Here is a 21856-nt window from a genome sequence, read left to right on the forward strand (position 1 = left end):
ATCCACTAGATTCTATTCCCATCATCACTGAAACAAGTCTTCAGCCAAATTAAATCCCTACCCATGATATAAAGGAGCAACCGAGCTCACTGGATGCAAGGCCCCCAACAACATCCCGACTGTAATACGTGAGACTAGTGCTCCAGGACTAGCCGCAATTCTAGCCCAGTTGTTTCACTGCATCACTGGCATCTGCTTGACAAGATGGAAAATTGTACGGTAATGTCCTATACATGAAAAACAGGACAAATCCAAGCCAGCAATTGCAATTCCATCAGCCTACTCTCAATCATCAGCAAAGCAATGTAAGCTATCATCGACAGTGCTTTGGACTGACCCTTACTCAGCAATAACCTGCTCACCAATGCTCAGTTTGGGTTCTGCCAGGACCACTCTGCTCCAGACCTAATTGCAGCCTTGACTCAAACATGGCCAAAACAATTCCAGAGGAGAGGTGATGGTGATTTCCCTTCGCATCAAGGCAGCATTTGAACTAACGTGGCATCAAGCTGTCCTAACAGAATGGAAGTCAATTGGAAATAGCAATCATATTATTTCTCAATCTTTATTTTTTCCAATGAGGACTCGCCCAGTTTACACAATGGTTCCTCGCCCAATCCCTCCATCCTCTCAATCGTTCTAGTTCTTCTCTTCAATTGCTCTCATAACCTTGCTATACTGAGACAATCAGAACTATACTCAGTATTCCAAGTATGGTCACACCAATGCTTTTAGGAAGTTGCAAATTACCTCACTCTCTTGGTTCAATATTGCCCTCTTAATACACCCCAGCACCAATTTGCTTTCCAGGCTGCCAATGAGAATTGTTCCCGTATTAGATAACAGAATCAACAAATCTTACAGAATAGAAATGGGAAAATGGATAGAACTGCAAATATTGTGAATCTGACACAATGATATGAAACTGTTTAAATCCCAGAAGGTCCATTATTATCTGTAGAAGGATAGGGGAATGATTCAGGTTTATCTCTAGTGTGGACTGACAATAAAATGAAACATATTGATGAGGCTGGCAAAAGGAGAGAACAGGGAGGGTATAGCGGGAAAGCAATGAACTACCAGGAAACTACTTAACAGTACATTGAGAAACTGTAGATGACAAAAATAAGCCTTTGGGTTAAACAAAAGACATTTGAAAAGAGGGGAGAGCTGAAAATGTACAAAACCCAAACTAGGAAAGAAAGCCAAATGAAAAATCTGTGGGTCAGAAAAAAACAAGCGTTTCCCCCTTCGATGGTGTGATTTTATCTCATGCTTCAGAGGCTTGAAGACTTCGATCAATTCATCCTTTAGTCTGCTCCCCATGAGCAGAATGATCTCTAAATTCTCAAATACCCACATTAACAATAATTCCTCATCCCTGGTAACATCCTGATGAATCTGCAGGACAGTTCCTTCAGTGTTTATATTTCGTTCAATAATGGAGTGTCCAAAGCTCCATCCAATTGGAATCAATTATTTTCCCTGCCCTATTGGTGTGCCCCATCAATTCCTCATGGGAGCATCAGCAAACTTAGCTCATTCAATCTGCAGCTTCCCCTCCAATCATTCTGACTTGGAACTATATCGTTATTCCCTCACTGTCACTAGATCAAAACGTGAATATCCTTTCCAGCAGCACTGTGGGTGTACTGGTACCTAATGGAATGCAGCAGTTCAAGAAGGTCTCTCACCAATGCCTTCTCTAGGGTAATTAAGAATGAGTAACAGATGCTGACTTAGCCAGTGATGCCCACATCTCGTCAAAGAATATTTTAAAAATCCTGTCCCTGTTTCTCGCTCTGCCAGTCACCCCTCATGAGTGACCATCAGGTAATTGAGTTCATTCAAGGTGTAATTTTCTGCCTCTATACTCATGATGTGGAATGTAACTCCCTTTTCCTACTGTTAGACATTGGAAGGAATGACACCATTGTCTGCTATCCCTGCCACAAACTCCATATTCTCACCACTTGATTTTATTTCTCCCCCTGGTCACTGACTAAAGCTTAGCCAGGCTATCTGTGATTTCAGTGTCCAGTTTCAAACTGAACTCAATTTGCTGCAAACTTGCCAGCACAAAAAAATCCTACTTCTATTCACTTAACACTGCAAGTCTCTACACCTATCTCAACACATCTCCTGCTGAATCTTAATCGATGGCTTTGAAACATTTGAGTGTGGAGGTAACCAAGTTGCTGGGCCTCCCAACTTGCAACCTCTGGAATGTTAAACTACTCAGATTCTGCCGCCTTTACCCTGCCTCGCTCCAGGTCCCAGATAACATTTGTGTGCTCACAAACTTATAATATCCCCCGGACCTCAGATGACTTCAATATAACATTCCCATTCTTCTATTTAAATAACTTAATGACCTTGACCCTTTAAATCTTTTTAAATGCTCGAGTCCTGAAAACTCCCATTGGAATTCTCCATTGTTCTGATGCTGGCCTTATGAGCAACCTCTCCTTCACACCACCACTGGTAACAGCGTTCAGTTATCTTGGTTCCCACTCACTCTCAAAACCTATCCACTTCCCACTCCTTACCAAATTTTCATACTCGTAGCAAATTTGCAAAAATATCAAGCTTCTGACCTTTCAATTACTGAGGAGGAAAATGCTCGGAGTGATTGGATTTTTCACCATTATTATTGGTCCGTTCTCCTGACAGATGAATCAACAGTGGTTGTTTGATTCAGTCAGTGGCGATTTCTCTGTTAGTTTTCATTTTAAGATTTCCATTCTTCTATTAAAATAACTTAATGACCAGAATCGCCCTTCCATGCCACCAGAGTTCTGATTTGCTGCTGTTTCCTTCCTGAGTAAATTATAAAGTGTGACAGCAAGAAGTTATAAGGAAACCAGTGGATCATATTGTGAATCAATAATTTGACAAAGAAAGCTCATCACACTGATCACATTAAAATGCTGCAGATTGTCAATGATTCCTCACTCTCCCCAAAATGTATTTCCGACTTCTGGTTTAGTTTATTCACATTTATTTGACGTTTAATGACTGAAATGAGATATGAAGACAATTTTTAGTTAATGTTCATTGTGCATCAGTACTTGGCGCAGTGACTGTTTTCTGTGCTCAAAACAGCTGGAAAATGCCATCCCCGAGTAGATCATTTCCTTCTCATTCTTGGTGCTTATCTTTCACTCTGGTCCTCAATATATTCATTATTATTCTTTGCAGAAAGTCACTGAGCTTACGGATAAGGGAAACCGGGTGGACAGTTCCAAGCTTCTCCTAAGTCTGGTGATGGAGAAAGGCTCTCGGGCGTGAAGGGTGATGTGGGAATCCTTTGTCAAAATGCATCATAGCGTACCAAAGTTGTATAAAATAATAAAAGAAATACAGGAACTTGATACGGTAAAATCACACAGTGAATTCAATTTCAGATTCAAACATTGCAGATTATGCTATAATATTACACAGATCTGATTTCATGAATGTTAATTGCTTTAAACAGGTTCTGATCCATTTGATTACATGAACAATGCAAGAGGTTTATTTGAAGTATCCAGTCAGCTGAAAGGTAAGAGATGAAATGGACATTTCAAACCATTTCACTTTTTTTTTTATTCATTCACAGGATGTGGGCTTCGCTGGCTGGGCCAACATTTATTGCCTATCCCTAGATGCCCTTGAGATGGTAGTGGTGACCTGCCTTCTTGAACCACTGCAGTCCATGTGGTGTAGGTACACCCACAGTGCTGTTAGGAAGGGAGTGCCAGGATTTTGACCCAGCAGCAGTGAAAGTCAGGATGGTGAGCGATTGGAGGGGAACCCTCAGGTGGTGGTGTCCTCATCTATTTTGTGCCATGATCCTTATAGGTGGTAGTGGTCTTGGGTTTGGAATGTGCTGTCTAAGGAGCCTTGGTGAAATCCTGCAGTGCACCTTGAAAATGGTACACACTGCTGCTACTGTGCATCAGTGGTGGAGGGAATAAATGTTTGTCGATGTGGTGCCAATCAAGCGAACTGCTTTGTCCTGGACGGTGTTCAGCTTCTGGAGTGTTGTGGGAGATGCACTAATCCAGGCAAGTGAGGATTGTTCCATCACACTCCTGACTTGTGCCTTGTAGATGGTGGACAGTCTTTGGGGAGTCAGGAGGTGAGTCACTCATTGTACTATTCCTAGCCTCTGACCTGAATTTGTAACCATAGTATTTATATGGCCAGTCCAGTTCAGTTCCTGGTCAACGGTAACCCCCAGGATGTTGATAATAACATTGAACATCAAGGGGCAATAGTTGGATTCTGTCTTGTTGGACATCGTCATTGCCTGGCACTTGTGTGGCGTGAATGTTACTTGCCACTTTTTAGCCATGCCCTCCTGCACTCTTCATTGAAACCCTGTCTTAATGGTATTTTTAGAGTATGGGATACGCCAGTTCATAAGGTTACAGATTGTGTTCGAGTACAATTCTGCTGCTGCTGATGGCCCACATGGATGCCAAGTCTTGAGTGGCTGGATCTGTTCGAAATCTGTCCCATTTAGCACTGTTGTAGTGCCACACAACACAATGGAGGATATCCTCAATGTGAAGGCAGGACTTCGTCTGCATAATGACTGTGCGGTGGTCGCTCCTACCGATACTGTCATGGACAGATGCATCAGCGGCAGGCAGGTGGAGGTCAAATATGCTTTTCCCCCCACCAACTGCTGCAGACTCAGTTTAGCAGCTATGTCATTTAGGGTTCGGCCAGCTCAGTCAGTAGTGCTGCCACCTTGGTGTGGTGTTGGTGAAGTCCCCCACACAGAGTACTGCACCGTTGCCACCCTCAGTGCTTCCTTTGTTCAACATGGAGGAGCACTGAATCAGCTGAGGGAGGGCTTCCCGTGGTAATCAGCAGGAGGTTTCCTTGTCCACGTTTGACATGATGCCATGAGATTTCATGGGGTCTGGAGTCGATGTTGAGGACACATGTATTATCCCCGGGAATTATTCCATACCCAGGGATAATGGTGGTGGAGCCTGGGCCATTATCTATAAAGCGCTATCTGCAATCCGTGAGGATTGACTACGTGAGACAGCTCTCCCAATTTTGGGAGATGTTTGCAGGGTCAACGTTTCTGTGACTTCCATTGTTGGTTCCTAGGTTGTTTTATTTTTATGTCTTTGTAATGGTTTTTTAAGTGGCCTGCCATTTCAGAGCTAACTGCAAAGAGCTAATTGCTGTGGGTCTGGAGTCACTTGTAGGCCAGACCAGGTAAGGATGCAAGATGGGTTTTGAACCAGATGGGTTTTCACAACAGTCGACAATGGTTTCACAGTCATCATTAAACTTTTAGTTCCAGATTTTTAATGAATTCAAATTCTACCATCCATCATGGCGGGTTTCAAACCTGGGCCCGAAGCGCATTACCCTGGGTCTCTGGATTACTAGTTCAGCGACAATGCCACTAAGCCATCACCTCCCTCCCTTCTGAGAATCCGAATGATTGGAACCTTTGTTTGTGAAATTCTCAGATTCTTAAAATCAGAAAATCAAGGACTGGGTAACAGGGTTGAACACGATAAGGATTTGTCATTGATCCTCAACTACGCACATATTCAATTTACAATTCATATGATATGATTTCTGTTGTATTCTGTAAATATGTGGGCATTGCATTTTTTTGACTTAATCCAGCTGCTGTTCGCTATTCTGATATTTTATACACAACTGCCAGAATCCCGCTAAGCTGTGAATCATAATGCAAACCTGTGTGTGCACTGATTCTCTGGGCTCACAGTGAAGAGCTAGGCCTTGAGCCAGATGTTAAGGGTTCCCTGCACTCAAGATATCATTCCCCTCATTAACAAATCAAATTCTGAGCACGAAGATCGCGGAAGGTCCATCAAGCCAACTCCAAATTACAATGGCTCAACCATGATGGCTAAATAGTTCTTCCCACTGCTGCCTTCCAACCCCGCCCCCGCCTCCCCCCTCCTTCCCCGCCCCCCCCCCCCACCCCCCACCACCCCACCCCCCACCACCCCACCACTGCTACTCTCAAGGATCATGCAATCTCCTGGCAGAGATAATAATAGAAAAGCCCAGAGCCATTACGATAAAATGTTCTTTCGTATTCTTCTCTGACCTCCTCAGTTGATCGAAACCAATTCAGGAATTAACATTGTCCAGTTGTTACCTATAAGCCAATTACTTTCGACATGAAGCGATCTCTTTCCCAGTCAGGCACTGGTCCAGCTCCCTCCTCAGAGTCAGCACAGACCATAGCAACTGGAAACTCATTCCAAAGACTCACAATTCTCTGGGGAGAGAAAATAAACACTGAACATGCTGTCTGTTCCAACACGTACATAGTTTAAACTAATCCTCCCCAATTTGATAAACTAGCATAATTTATCAATAAGGACTCTGTCCAGGCATTCACGTATTTACTAGGCCTTTGTAAGTTAGTGTACATCTGTGCTGCTTGAAAGTAAATAAATTAAAATACTTGAGCCTGCCTGTTTGGCTGAGCTTCTCTAATCTGGGAATCATTACTGCAGCTCTCCTTTGGAACTTTTCCAATGGCACTATATTATCCAACACGTAGGGGTAACCAAATCTGTGCAGACTATTGAGATGTGGTCTGACCAGGAACCTGTACAGCCAATATGATAGCCTTTGTTTTATACTGATTGGCTCCATTAATATAAACTCAATACTTTGTTAGCTTTAGCTACAGTTTTTCTACATTTATCATGAACGTTCAGTGATCTGTATGCAATAGCACCAATATCTTTTTTATCTCTCACCCTGTCTCAGTATTGTTCTCTGAAAATGATGCTGGTATTCAATAATGGCACAATCAATATGTATGAGGTACAGTTATCTGAATGGAACACTGTTTGCCAATGTGTGCCCACAGTTGTAGCATATCTAAATGTTTTATTGGATTTGATTGCCCTCTACTATCTTAATCTTCAATCGATGTTTTTGTCATCTTAAATCTTATATATTGTACTCCAGCACCCTACTACTTGTGCTCCTAATTCATTTTTTCACCCTTGTCCAGCTCATGAATACGGATTGTCAAAAGTCATGGCTGTAGGACCAACCTGTGGGAGAGATCACTTGTAACATATCTTCCAATTAAATTTTAGGTTCTGGATTGAAGAGACTTTCTAATCCAGAGTTTCAAATTTCAAACCTCACTCCACCAAATGAAGTAAACTTGTGTGAGAATGCTTATTGAAGGCTTTCTGAAAGTCTAGAGTGACAATGTCCATCAGATTTCTCTCATAATCACAGGTTTGACTGGCACTGTCAAGGAGCCTTGGCAAGTTGCTGCAGTGGATCTCATGTATGGTGCACACAGCTGCCACTCTGCACCACTGGTGGAGGGAGAGAATGTTTAAGGTTGTAAGTGGGGTGCCAATCAAGAGACATTCTTTGTTCTGGTTGGTATCAAGCTTCCTGAGTGTTGTTCAAGCTGCACTCATCCAGGCAAGTTGGGGTATTCCACCACATTCCTGACTTATGCCTTGTAGATGGTGGAAAGGCTCTATTTAATATTTAGCTTAGTGACAACTATTTGACTGTTTTGCATTTTTCAGATTAAATTTACTATTGCCAATAATAGAAGCTGAACAGTTAACACATTTATATGATATTACTTTCTTAATTTAATGACACTACTGATTCATTATCACTGGTGGTTAAAATGCCAGTGTAGAATACTGCATAATGCATTAAACATTCAAACGCTATTATCAGCAACAATACATTTCTAGCTTAAAAAATATAAAGTAGTCAAATAGTTTAAATTTCAATCTCAGTCAGAGAACAGCTGAGAATGTGAAACACAAAAAACTTGCCATACAAAACCATGACAGAAAACAAATAAAATCTACAAGGTGTAGCTTCTAAATGGATTAGTATTGGAAGTTTGTTTCTATGTAGAATCTATATGGCACAGGAAAATTCTGCAAAGAGCTTCCACGCAGACTTGCCATGTACAATGTCAGGTTTCTCTGCAGCCCTATTTGGAGGCGCACCTTGTGAGGACGCTATATAAAGCAACTATTAATGCAGGTACGCATTGGGTCTGTGATATAAAGGTCTGTGTCGAGCAGCAAGGATGGGAGGCCCTATGGTGAAATGGTAGTGTACCTACCTCTGAGCCAGAAGCTCTGGGTTCAGAACTTGATGGCCATGGAATGTGCATGCATAATGTGGCTAAACAGGTTGATTATCAGCCTGTAAATCCTTCCAGTATGCCTAACGGCAGAGCGGGAGAGGACCTGGTCAGCCACACTGCAGAAGGCAACAGCATTCCACTGTAGTATTTTGCCAAGCTTTATCATGGACCAATCCAATGAAAGTCCATGGTCACCATGAACCTCTTAGGGCATGGTATCTGAAGGAGGAGGAGAGTAGCAGGGCCAATTGTGCCCTGTTGCTGCTGGCCTGTGGTGACAACATGTTACTGATTGAGACTGAAGGAGAAACATCTAGAGAACTGGGATAGAAAAACGTTTAGAGGGAACATTTTATTTGGAATGACCACTGTAGGTTACTGGAAAGCTTATATGTGGGCATCAGGTATGAATAATCTCTGTTTCAAATATGATGCCCTTCGCCCCGGTACAGTAATGTGTTAACTATTGCTGTCTAACTTCTTACATGAAGTTGAGCCACTGGATTGAATTGTACCCCAATGAATCATCACTAGTGTTGGGAAAATTGTAGGTAGGACACAGAGAGACTTTAAGGGCAGAACTTTGCCCTTGGTGGGCGTGCGGGACCCACCGGCTCGGCGGCGGGCGGACAGCCGACCCCCGCCACCGAAACAGCCGCCAATTTGAGTAGGGCCAATTAAGGCCTGCCCAGCGGTCTGCCCGACAGGAAGCGCTATGCGCTTCCTATGCGGGGGAGGGAATCCCCAGCTGTCAAAGCGCGCACTGCTCCCTGAGACAAAGTATTGTCTCAGGGAGATTACTTACAGTCCAGAAAACTTTCAAACTATAAAAAATTAAAAATTAGTAAAATGCCCCCCTCATGTGACAATGTCATACGAGATGGGACATGTTAATAAATATCACATAAAATGTATTAAGGTTTTTAAAAACGGACATGAAACCTGATCCCGCCTTTGGATGAGGTTTCATGTGTTATCAGAAGCCCGCTGGCACTCCTGGACTGCCCGCCAGCCTATTACAAAACAAGGATAAAATCCTCACAATATACAGAACCTGAATCCAAAACAGAATGGCCTGGAGAATCTATTCTAGGGATTTGGACTCTATACTACCCACAGATTAAGAAAATCTTGTCAAGGAATAAACTTATTGGCAAAAAGCTCGATCACTAATTTAGAATGCAAATTAACAAGGATTTTTGGACAACAAAAGATTAATACTTAACATTCCACTAGTTGATGTATGGCACAATACACTGCCTTTCCAATTAATCTTGGGTCTTGTGAGCTCTCCTCTTCTTCTTAGTTCCTCCAGCCTGGTCTCTTGACTCACAATGTCCTTTGAGATTTTAACTTAGCGAAATTAACTCTATAACTTACATACAAACCCCTTGCAGCTTTAAGACTTCAACTCTAATGGATCCTTTTCTCTCACTCTCTCTTTCTCTCTCTAGTGGAGACAGTTTTCTAATAAAGACTATTAACTTTCTCTGAAGGCAATTACCTTTTGGCCCAATACTTATCTCTATACTGGATCCCTATTGCAACTCTCAACCTGTGAAAATTACTTTAGTGACTTCTGGGTTCTGATGGCAACCCCTACTCCATGACAATTACCCGTCGACTGGATATGTCCCACACAAGTGCTAACTTCCTATCAAGTGCTCTACTACTTACTCCTAGCTCTTTCTCCCAACAAATGCCCCCAGCAAGTGTCCTCTGAAAAATCTTTTCCCCTGGCAAGTGCAAAGATCTAAGTGCTGCTCTCCTAGATTTATATCATTTTTACAGACAGCTTTTGCAACATTTAGCCAAATTCTATGCACGTGTGTCAACACAACTAACTTCTAACCAATTGGAAGAGTGCTCCTAGCTTTCCTACAACAAACTAACCTTAACTTATACCCTTTTCTTAATTTCTGTCCCTCAGGCCATCCATCTAGCCAATCATTATCACAGCTGTGGCTTCTGTATATTGCTAATGCTAGACTCACTGGAGCCCAAATGTCTCCTAGCTATAAGTCCATATATCCTTTCTTAAAGCTACAGTGCAGTATTTGGCACTTAAAGAGATGCCAACCTAACGACTTCTTAACGACATTCCAATAATACATACAAATTAAGGCGTATTATCACTGAGCTTATGTACAGTACAATTTGATAGGTAAAAACTTATTAATTACACAAATGTGTCAATGAGGTGAAGTCTAACACCATGGTGGGGCATTCCTTGACATATGTACTGAGCTGCACCATCAACACATTTGCATTGGGAAAATTCTAGGTGTGAACTATTTTTGAAATATCTTAGTCACTAGTCAATCAAACATACATACACAGGTGTGCCACCAGTACCAAAACCAAATTTCTGTCTTCAGCACGGTTGCCATCATGCGGATGATTGGCCGGAATAGCTCAGAATCTGAAAGATAAACTTTATGGTAATTTGTAAAAGACATTGAAATTACAATTTTGTGTTTAGAGGTTTCCTCAAGTTATTTCAATGTATGTGAGAAATTAAAAGTAGGAAAAATGCCACTAAGCATGGCATTTGATGGTTGCAACTGAAGTTGCATATAATTATACAGCGTTGATGTCTCTCCAGGTCTCTGCTAATCTTCTGTTATTAAGCCAGCATGGATTTTAATTTCCTTGGCTTCTAAGCTATCCTTTAGAAGTATTTGGCAGTGCCCTTGTGATGGCATTGCATTCAAGGATATGGGCCTAGTGCTGGATAATGTTATTAGAATAGTTAGGTACTTGTTTGATCGACGCAGGATCGATGGGCTGAAGGGCCTTTTTCTGTGCTGTAGACCTCTATAACTATGACGCTATGCCCTATCCTAGTGACTTCCTCAATAAACTCTACCAAATTTGTTCGACACAAGCTAATTTTTTGGAAATTGTGCTCTGACTTTCTAATGGCCTCTTCCCTTTCCCAGTGATCATAAAGAACATCCCTTATTATCCCTTCCACCATTTGTCCCATTTTAAATTGTACGGATAATTCATTATTTCACGGAACAGAAGGAGAGGCCAGAAAGTCTTTGATCCGAAATGAGAATATCTACAGATATTCACACAACAGAACGTTAACGGGGAGAAATGTGAGGAAAAGGGAATATTCAGGGTGATTGGGAAACTACTGGCTCATTCCCTCATGGTGGTGAAAGAGAGCACACTATTCTACTCAAAGAATAATCCTACAATTCACGGGTTGTGTTTGAACCCAATGTAATAATTAAAATAAATATATTTTCAATTTCCCAAAACTACATTGTGGGAAACTAGGAGCAAAATTAATTATTTACTGTTCACTGCTCTAATGTTACATGGAGTGAAGCAGGTAGTTGTTCTATTTCTAGTTCTAATCAGTAAGATGAAAGGACTATTATAAAAACACAATCAATGCATGCACGTGTAAAACTCCTGAAATTTCTTTTAGCGATTTCTGAAACGCAGTACAACAGAAAAAGGATTACTCTTTTTGAATTATCTGCCCAAAGGCAGATCCAACTCACAACTAAACCATGGTAGGGCAAGGAGGCAGGTCCAGGATCCACCCTAGCCGGAATGGAGATTGAACCCCATGCTGTTGGCACCAATCTGATCCACACTGGCCGCCCTGTCAACTGAACCAACCAGCCCTAATATCTCAGATAATATGCCCACAGCCTGATAGAATACCAGAAGGACACTTGCTCTCCAAATGCACAGTGATATCAAAGATAACTTGCTGAAGACAGGTTAAAATAACAGTGGGACCCCTGAACAATTACAGCCACTCCCTCTCCCACTCATATCCAATGTCCTATTTACTTTTGCTGCAGAAGATTGGCTTCGCTGAGGATTTCATAAACGGATTGGCAAGAACATCTACAGCCATATAACCAGGATATTTATGGATTTGTGATGAGGTGTCTAGAGTAAGGGCAGGTCAGAAAGTGTTAACCATCAGAGAGAAAATATCACCTTTATAAAATCTGACGACTTTAAATTTTTCTTAGTTATTGCTCACTTTCAAGCGAGGTTTCCCATAATTGAGCTATAATTCCTGCACAAATATCGATTGAAACTGTAAAACGAATCTATCTATTTAGCAAGATCACATTGAGAAGCCTTTAATGTTACAACAACTAACATTTTCTGTCTATTCTAATTGAAGATGTTCAACAGAAACACAAGGAGACCCTCCGCGTTCAAACTGAATTACTGAGAGTGAACACTATCCTAATAAAGGAGAAGGTTAAGATTCTCCACCTAGTTGATCGATACGCTGAGCTAACAGTCATTTCTAATGTTCGAGATCGGACACTTGTAGAACATGAGCTGCTGGCAAGAGGCCAAGACCATGAAGAGTGGAGAAAGAAACATCTCCGGAGAGAACTGGAAAAAAATCCTAACTGATCAATTGTTCCAGAGCAGTTTTTCCCTGAGAAAACCCGAATCTGGGAGTTCCGCAGCAGTGAGCGGAGTCCCGGGGATCGGAAAAACAACAATGGTACAAAAAATTACTTATGATTGGGCCATTGGGAAAATATTTCCACACTTTCAATTTGTTTTCAGTTTTAAGTTACGGGATTTGAATAATATTAACAGTAGAATAAATTTGAGAAATTTGATACTTGATCAGTATCCTTACTTTCAGAATTTTCTGGGAGAGATCTGGATGAACACAGAGGGATTGCTGTTTATATTCGATGGTTTGGATGAATTCAAGGACAGGATTGATTTTGCTGACAATCTGAGAAATACAGAACCTCAGTCCATGTGCACAGACCCTGAATGCTGGTGTGAAGTGTCCGACATCGTGTACAGTTTAATACAACACAAGCTGCTCCCAGGATGTTCAGTGCTAGTGACCAGCCACCCCACTGCATTACATTTATTGGAAAAGGCTGAGATCAGTGTCTGGGCTGAAATCCTGGGATTTGTTGGTGATGAACGGAAGGAATATTTCAACAAGTTTTTTGAAGATCAGGCGGTGGCAGCAGCTGTTTTCAAAGACGTGGAGGAGAACACGATCCTGTACACCATGTGCTATAACCCGTCCTACTGCTGGATCCTTGGTCTGTCACTGGGTCCCTTCTTTACACAAAGAGACAGGAAACACCAGCAAGTTCCCAAGACGATCACCCAACTATATTCCTACTATATTTACAACATTCTGAAAAACCATGGTCGAGAGATTGAAAGCCCCCGTGATGTGTTACTGAAGCTTGGTGAGATGGTCTTCACAGGGGTCTCAGAGAAGAAGATTGTGTTTAGAAATGGAGATTTGATCAAGTACAATCTGCAACCTTCCCAGTTCCTCTCTGGGTTCCTGATGGAACTTTTGGAGAGAGATGATTCTATCCAGAGTGTGGTTTACACGTTCCCACACCTCACCGTCCAAGAGTTTGTAGCTGCACTCGCACAGTTCTTGACTCCAGATCCCAAGGACATCCAGAAACTCCTCAGTGAAGCGGATGGAGAAAAAGATGGGAGATTTAATATATTTCTCCGTTTTGTTGTTGGTCTCTCCTCCCCACAGTCAGCTCGGCCCCTGGAGTAGTTTGTGGGTCCATTTATTCATCAAAGAACCTGTCAAGTGATTGACTGGGTGAAGAAGGTTGAAGGACGGATTCGAAACACAGCGACTGAAACTGGTACAAGGAACCTCCTGAATACATTCCACTACCTCTTCGAGTCTCAGAATAAATCACTGGCTCAGGCAATAGTGGGCCCTGTGGAAACACTTGCATTTAGTGGATTGCAAATGACCCCGATTGACTGTGCGGTCCTGTCTCATGTCCTTGGACCCTGTGATACAACAAAACACCTCGATCTACACCAGTGCTACATTCAGTGTGAAGGACTCCAGCGGCTGGAATATGTTCTGTACAAATGCCAGAAGTTGAGGTAATTGCTTGTTTGGTCCTGTTGTGCGTATTTTCATTACTGAAGTAAAATTTACTATCTTTTAAACGAAAAAAATAAATAACTTTCCGTTCAAGAAAAAAGAGGCAGAGTCAGAAAAAACTTTACAAAATAAGATGAGTGTAAATTTCCAAATCGGAAAATAAGAATAGTACCTTTGTGAACAAATTGTTGTATACTTAATGGTGAATCAAATATTTTAAGCATCGGATTTTGATGATAAGAAATAGTGCTAATTATTTACAAAAGGAACAGAATATACATAGTCTAAGGATAATAAACACCAGTGGAGATAAAAAATAACTTAAATAATAATAATTATTATTATTATTATAAACCATATCAACTGCAAGCTGTACTGATCACAAGGGAAAAAGGTCCGATATATCATCATAATTAATCAAATTGTTTCCGACGGGAAGGTGAAATATCTGAAATTTGGATAATTACTTAAGAAGATGTTTCGAATTCTAATTACTGACATTTGCTCCCAATTCTGTTCATTTAATGAAAAAAACCTGCTGCTGATCTAAACGTTCGAATTCCCCCATTGCATGTTTATGCCTAGAATTCAGACACACGCTGGGCAACCGGGAGGGATTTTCAGGGATCTGTACCATTGACTGGTTCTTACACAGAGTGGACATTCTCTGGTAGAATTGACAGTTGGTATATAACAGGATTTTCTGATAATCCACCCCATAAATGTGAAACTTCCGCGAGCCGGGATCTCCCGGAAATTCCCGGAAATATAATACAAACTGCACCTGCAGTAAATGTAGAGGTTATTTAATGGGGAGTAACGTGGGAAACACCCCTCCCATATCAATTAGGGGAACAGGGACATGTCAACTTTGTAACAGGACAGAATAAACTTTCTTTTCTGCATAAAGAGAGGAACCTGGTGAAATTCGAATCACTAGGGAAGCAGTGCTGAGCGAACTGATGGAGCTGCAGGCTGACAAGAATCCGCACCCTGATGGGCTTCATCTAAGGGCCGTAAAAGAGGTGACTAATGAGGTAGCTGATGCGCTGGTATTAATTTGTCAATATTCGTTAGATTCCGGAAAGGCTCCATCAGATTGGAAAGTAGCAAATATAACCCCTCTATTCCAGAAGGGAGGGAGGCAGATAGCAGGAAACCAAAAGCCATTTAGCTTGACGTCTGAAGTGGGGAAGATGTTAGAATCGATCGTTAAGGGCGTCAAAGCTTGGCACTTGGAGAAACTCAAGGTAATTGGGAAGAGTAAACATGGTTTTGTGAAAGGTCAATCATGTATAACCAATTTAATGAAGTCATTTGAAGGATTGACATGTGCAGTGGATAGAGGGGAGCCTGTAGACATGCTGTGCTTGGATTTCCAGAGGCATTTGATAAAGTGCCACATCAAAGGTTATTGCGTAAAATAAAGACCATGGTGTAGGGATTAACATATTAGCATGGATAGAAAATTGGCTGGCTTTCAGAAAACAGAGGCTATGCATAATTGGGTATTTTTTCTGATTGGCAGGATGTGACGAGTAACTGCTGGGAGTGCTAAATTTAAGGAGCACAGGTTCCATTTCAAACCCATATAAATTAGAATTATTTTTTCCATCTGCTTAGTGTTCTGCTGAGTGTTGTATGCATTTGCTGTCCATCATATAGGGCTATAAAATGGGCATTTTTGGCTCGCACCTCCTGAATGTGTATTATCCACTTTTTACCAATTTCAGATTACTGAATGGCATGTGGGACCCTCCATTAGTAAAGTGCATGGCAGCCTGGATACTATGCAAATCTCTCACCATCACATTCTACCAAACACCCACCCTCGAACTGGACCAAAGCTATAAATATACTCAGACATTGTCACAGACTCACAGAATCACAGTGCAGAAGAGGCCCTTCTGTCCATCGAGTCTGTACGACACGTGAGAAACACCTGACCTACCTACCTAATCCCATTTGCCAGAACTTGGCCCATCGCCTTGAATGTTGTGACGTGCCAGGTGCTCATCCAGGTACTTTTTAGAGGATGTGAGGCAACCCGTCTCCACCACCCTCCCAGACAGAGCATTCCAGACCGTCACTACCCTCTGGGTAAAAAGGCTTTTCGTCACATACCCCTAAACCTCCTGGTCCTCACCTTGAACTTATGCCCCCTTGTGACTGACCATTCAACTAAGGGGAACAGCTGCTCCCTATCCACCCTGTCCATGCCCCTCATAATCTTATACAGCTCGATCAGGTCGCCTCTCAGTCTTCTCTGCTCCAAAGAAAACAACCCAAGTCTATCCAACCTCTCTTCATAACTTAAATTTTTCATCCCAGTCAACATCCCAGTGAATCTCCTCTGCACCCCCTCCAGTGCAATCACATCCTTCCTATAATGTGGCGACCAGAACTGCACACAGTACTCCAGCTGTGGCCTCACCAAAGTTCAATACAGCTCGCACATGACCTCCCTATTCTTGTAATCTATGCCTCCTATGTCACTGGCAGTGAAGCCTTTGTTCATCATATTTTCTTGAAGGCCCAGCCAAACCTCTTTCCTCCTGCCTTCGTGACTGTGCCCAGTAGCACACTGGCACAAGATTGTGCATACTGAGGTCTGACTCACCCTGGTCACCTTCATGAGGTCAGTGAGGCCCTTCTGGCATTGAGGCCATGTTCTCCTGACAAGCCCAACATTGCTGACCTCTTCAACTCCTGCTCCCAGGCAGCAAATGTTTGGCTTGGCTTCTTCTTCTTCCCACCAGTTGGCATCATCTGCTCATGTTGGTTGGACACTGCATGTAGGATGGCTCTGAGTGACTCCTCGTGAAATCGACGGGCTGTTTTGGCCCTTCTCCCGTGCCACTCCCCTGGCTCCAATGGCGCAGACATCTGTGAAGGAAAACATGCAACAACTAGACAACTCCTCCATGCAATGGTACAAAAAGAATGCCAGCTCTGCTCAGTGGAAAAGTTTGGAGACAGCAGAACTCAAAAATAAACACTCAGCTTAATGGCCTAGAAATAGTTGAAGTCCAAGTGACCCTCCAACCTGTGAAGAAAGCCAGCATTTGTTGCGTCCCCTGACATTGCCCCATTCCAGCGGGCCCATTAAATTACTAACTTTGCCTTTGCTTCGGGTGAAGGCCAATTACCTCAAAGGCTGGATATGCCGCTTTCCAATACTGATTGGGCAAATGCTTGCCCCCTGTTGGCCTGAAACCCGCCGTCCGTTCACAATTGAATCAATTAACAGATCATACACCAAGTTTGAATGGCGGGTTCGGAGATCCGCCCACTTTCGGGTAAAGTTGCCGCCCCCTCCTGCCCCCGCACCCCCTCTGCACCCCCGTACAGTAGTGTATTAATCTGCCCCTTGTGTGGGGATTCAGTGGGATTAGGAAACCCCCGGAAATTTCTCTGAACTAAAGCGATAGTCTCACCTGCAGTAATGGCCTGTTTAATGCTAAATGAAGTGGGGCACACCCTTTCCCTGTCAACTAGGAAAACAGGGACATTTCAACTTTGTTAAGGGGAGAGAATAAAATTTCCTTGCTGTATAAAATCCAGGGCGATGGATTTTAAAGCAACAGTTAGCAGAGTTTCACCATATAATTCACTCCGAGGTATAATACAGAGTAATTTAATGCACAGAGTTATGAAGGACATGGAATCACTCCTTTAATTCTTGGAAAATTGGGCCGTTCTCATTACTCACAGAAATGAGACAAGTTTTGTAAAACTTGGCGGGCCAGTCACTGAGATTCAGGAGAGTAATTCTGATCATCAGGGATCGAAGCCAAACTGGGGGACATTTAGTGGCTGCACACAGACAACTCTCTATCTAATAAACATTGAGAGGGCAGAAAGTGGTATTCGCCAATCGTCAAATTAGTGATCGTGAATCGTTCACCAGTTTCCACTGCTCCCTGTTCCCTTTTCCGTTCAATTGAATGGAAAATCGGGTGAACTGTTTTGTGGGCGGGTGGTCCAATATCACTTATCACACACTATCGACAAAAGATCAAATTACCCCCAATCGATTTAATTTTCAGTAACAGTAAAATCTCTGCATTGATTCCAGATGGTGCTTCCATGTTTCCTGTGATATTTGGCAAAACAGCTGAATCTGACCTGAGTTTTTATTCAATGTTATTACATTTTTGGGCTCCGCGAAGGAGGGAAACAGAGACAGCGGAGAGAGGAGGCATGATTGCCAAGAATACTAACACCGGCAGTGTGTCAATTTCAAGATTGCTTCAACATGAATTACCAAGAGTATGCGGGTTGGGACAGGAGTCTCAATTAAGACAGTTGAGAACGTTGTTAAGCAGATAATAAGGTTTGAGATTTAAAGTTCTAAAAGAGCGGACAGTTTACCATCTGAAGGAGAGTGGGCACAGAGTGGGAGCCAGCCATGGCTGCCACAGCCCGATAAGAAAGTTAGTGGGGCAGGCACTTAGCAAGGGGGTGCCTTGGTGCTGTGGAGGTGGCAGGGAGAGTGGAAACTCAGGATTTGAATGGGGTTGGCACTCCCAGCAGTGTGGAGGTAAACGAGGAGGGAGAAAGGTTGCCAAGAACAATTGAGAGGCCACCTTCGCAGAAGGAAGGCTCCAGATGTCGGATGAGGGGCATCACCCTTCGCAGGAAGGGCAGATCCCCGGGCATCAGAAGGGCACGGGAGAGGAAAGAGGGGCAGGAAGACAACAGAGGCCAAACATTCATTGCAGGAACTATTGCTGAAGGCAGAGCTACCAGGACATGATCAAAGCACAGTGCTTGTGGATATTGTGACCCTTCAGGCAGTGGTCACATACATCTGTGCCCTCAATGCTGAATACCTCGCAGCGCTGGTCACAGTTATTGTGGCATTGAACGCCTTCAATTCTGGCTCCTTCCAAGGATCAGCTGTGGACCTTAGAGGCATGTCGCACGTGGCTGCTCACCAGTCCATCTCACAGGTCATGGATTCACTTTTTGCCAGAGTTGGACAGCGCATTCATTTAATAACAGAGATGCCTTGCAGGCACTCAGGGATTCCCCCAGGAGCAGGGTATCGCTGATTGTACCCATTGGACATCAAGGCACCCAGTGACTGGCCAGGGAGATCCATACAAGATGGGCTTCCATTCCCTCAATGGCTCACCTGTGACCACAACAAAATCTTCCTCCATGTGTGCACTTACTTTTCTAGCAGCTGCCAGCACTTCAACCTCCAAAGTGTGTGTCCTAGAGGACAACGGATATTCCTCAAAGTGATGTTACTGAGCTCTCTGTGGGAGTCCCAGAAAGAGGCACAATGGCTGGACAACCATTGAACAGGACATCAGGCTTCTGACGATGTGATTTCAGTGCCTGGGCCAGACGGGTGGTGACCTCCAATAACCTCTTGCAAGTGTCTCCGTCAGTATGGAAATCTGCTGCACTATCCATACCATGGCTCTCCAGAGAGGGCCTTGAGGACAATAAGGCACTGGGATGAAGCAGCTCATCAAGAGAACAGCAGGCTGTAAGAGAGGAGGTGGAAGAGGAGATGAAGGGAGAGGACGCTGAAAAAAGTAGAGCCACTGCTGCATGATGAGGTGGCTTGCCCTTCCCACCCTCGACGAAGAGGAGCTTTCCCCCGCCCACTCCCTCATGGCCTCCAGTTTGGCAGAGATAAAGTGAGGGGATTCCCTGACCTGAGTGCCAAACCTCGAGTTTCCCTGTGACATCTCGCTTCCCTCTGGTGCTGTGGAAAGCTTTGGTAGAAACTCCTGATCTCCCCCTCAGGACAACTAGCAGCCTCAGTGATGGCTGCCAAGTGAACAGGAAATCTTTCTCCATGACAAATAATGACGTCCCCATGCAAAAATCATAACTTTAATCACTTTCCCACCGGTTGTGGGTTTCTGTCCCAAAATAACCCCAGCTCTTGTTTCTTGCTTCCATTGTGAAAATTCCGCACGTTTTAATGTGTTTCTCACTTCTCTGTTTAGACTGAGTTATAATAATCTGGGAGATTCAGGAGTGAAACTACTGTCTGCGGCCCTGAGGAATCCAGACTGTAAAATACAGGAACTGGAGTAAGTGCCAAACTGTGTGAGTTTGTGTTTATAATAACCAGATGTCTAACACTGTCTATTCTTCTTCTTATTATTATTAGTATCAGGAATTAGGTTATTAACAGCACTATGTACGTTATTATGAATGTCAGTAACAGGTTTAATTTTAATCAGTGGGGTGAAAATAGACATGGCGATACAATCACATTTTCTGGTATCAATAGGAACACCTGATATTGAGGTCTATTGAAGTACATCCATATCGCAGATGACTGATGCATTACTGGCTATTCTGCAACTCCATACATGTCCACTTTCACCCCTTCCAGTATTTTGTCCAGATTTCAACTGTTTTCTCTCCCTCTGATCTCCAGACTGTGTAACAACGCTCTCACAGGTTCTTGTGCTAAAGATCTTGCCTCCGCTCTCGGTACAAACCGGTCACTGACGAAACTGGACCTAAATTACAATAAACTGAGAGATTCTGGAGTGAAGCTACTGTTTGCAGCTCTGGGGAATCCGGATAGTAAAATACAGAAACTGAGGTAAGTACATAAGAGCATAAGAGATAGGAGTGGGAGTAGGTCATTTGGCCCCTTGAGCCTGCTCTGCTATTGAATAAGATCATGGCTGACCCGCTTGTGTTTCGAATTTCACATTCCTATCTACTACTGATAATCTTTGATTCCCTTGCCTAACAAGAATCTATCCTGCACTGCCTTAAAAATATCTAATAACCCCGCCTCCACCACCTTCTGAGGCAGCGAGTTCCAAAGTCTCACAACTGTCTGAGAGAAAAAAAATTCTCATATCAGTGCTTAAATGGAAAACCTTAATTTTAAAAACAGTGACCCCGAGTTCTAGACTCACCCACAAGAGGAAAAATATTTTCCATGTCCACCTCATCAAGACCGTTCAGCATCTTATATACTTAAATCAAATCCAGAATCTAGTGAATTTTGGAAAATTGGCAACAACACACCATCTACCTCATTAGCCACCTCTTTTAAGACGCGAGGGTGTCGTTCATCAGGGCGAGGAGAATTGTCATCCCGCAGCTCCATCAGTTTGCTCAGTATCGCTTCCTTAGTGATTGAATTTTCACCAAGTTCCTCTCTCTCTTTCACCTTCTGATTTGCAGCTATTACTGGAATGTTTTTTGTATCATCTATAGTGAACACAGAAATAAAATATTTGTTACTTTCATTTTCCATTTCCCTGTTATCTACAAATTACTCCACACTGTCACTCTCTAGAGGACCAACACTCACTGTACTCACTCTTTTCCTTTTTAAGTACCTGTTGAAACTCTTGCTGTCCGTTTTTTACATTTCTAGCTACCTTCCTCTCATGCGCAAATTTATTTCTTCTCATAAACCTTTTAGTCATTCTTTACCATTATTTATATTCTGACCAATCATCTGTCCTGCCCTCATATTTGCACCGTTATATGCATTTTCCTTAAGTTTGATGTTTTCCTTAACTTCATTAGTTAAACACGGATGGTTAACTAAATAAGTTAATGTTTTTTTTTTCTTTATCATAGGAATATACTTATTCTGAATATTCTGAAATATCCCCTTAAATCTTTCTGTATTGACATATCCTACAGCTCAATAACCCAGTTCACTTCTGCTAGCTCAGCTTTCATGCCCACATAGTTCCCTTTATTTAAATTTAAGGTACAATCTCAGACCCACTCTCCACCCTTTCAAACTGGATGTAAAATTCAATCATATTGTGGTCGCTGCTACCTAGTGGTGCCTTCAC

The 21856-nt window shown here is 42.7% G+C and overlaps 1 protein-coding gene across 1 annotated transcript in view; it reads left to right on the forward strand.

Annotated features, from left to right (window-relative positions):
• LOC144671983 (NACHT, LRR and PYD domains-containing protein 3-like) overlaps nt 1-21856 on the forward strand; it is a 52412-nt gene that overhangs the window by 6702 nt on the left and 23854 nt on the right. Inside the window, 5 exon segments of the mRNA XM_078533921.1 lie at nt 245-305; nt 3479-3544; nt 12312-12538; nt 12540-14047; nt 20021-20107. Coding sequence (XP_078390047.1) covers nt 245-305; nt 3479-3544; nt 12312-12538; nt 12540-14047; nt 20021-20107 — 1949 coding nt within the window.

Source organism: Cetorhinus maximus, chromosome 35 (assembly GCF_964194155.1).
Source record: "Cetorhinus maximus chromosome 35, sCetMax3.hap1.1, whole genome shotgun sequence".
In the NCBI taxonomy this organism is placed as follows: Eukaryota; Metazoa; Chordata; class Chondrichthyes; order Lamniformes; family Cetorhinidae; genus Cetorhinus; species Cetorhinus maximus.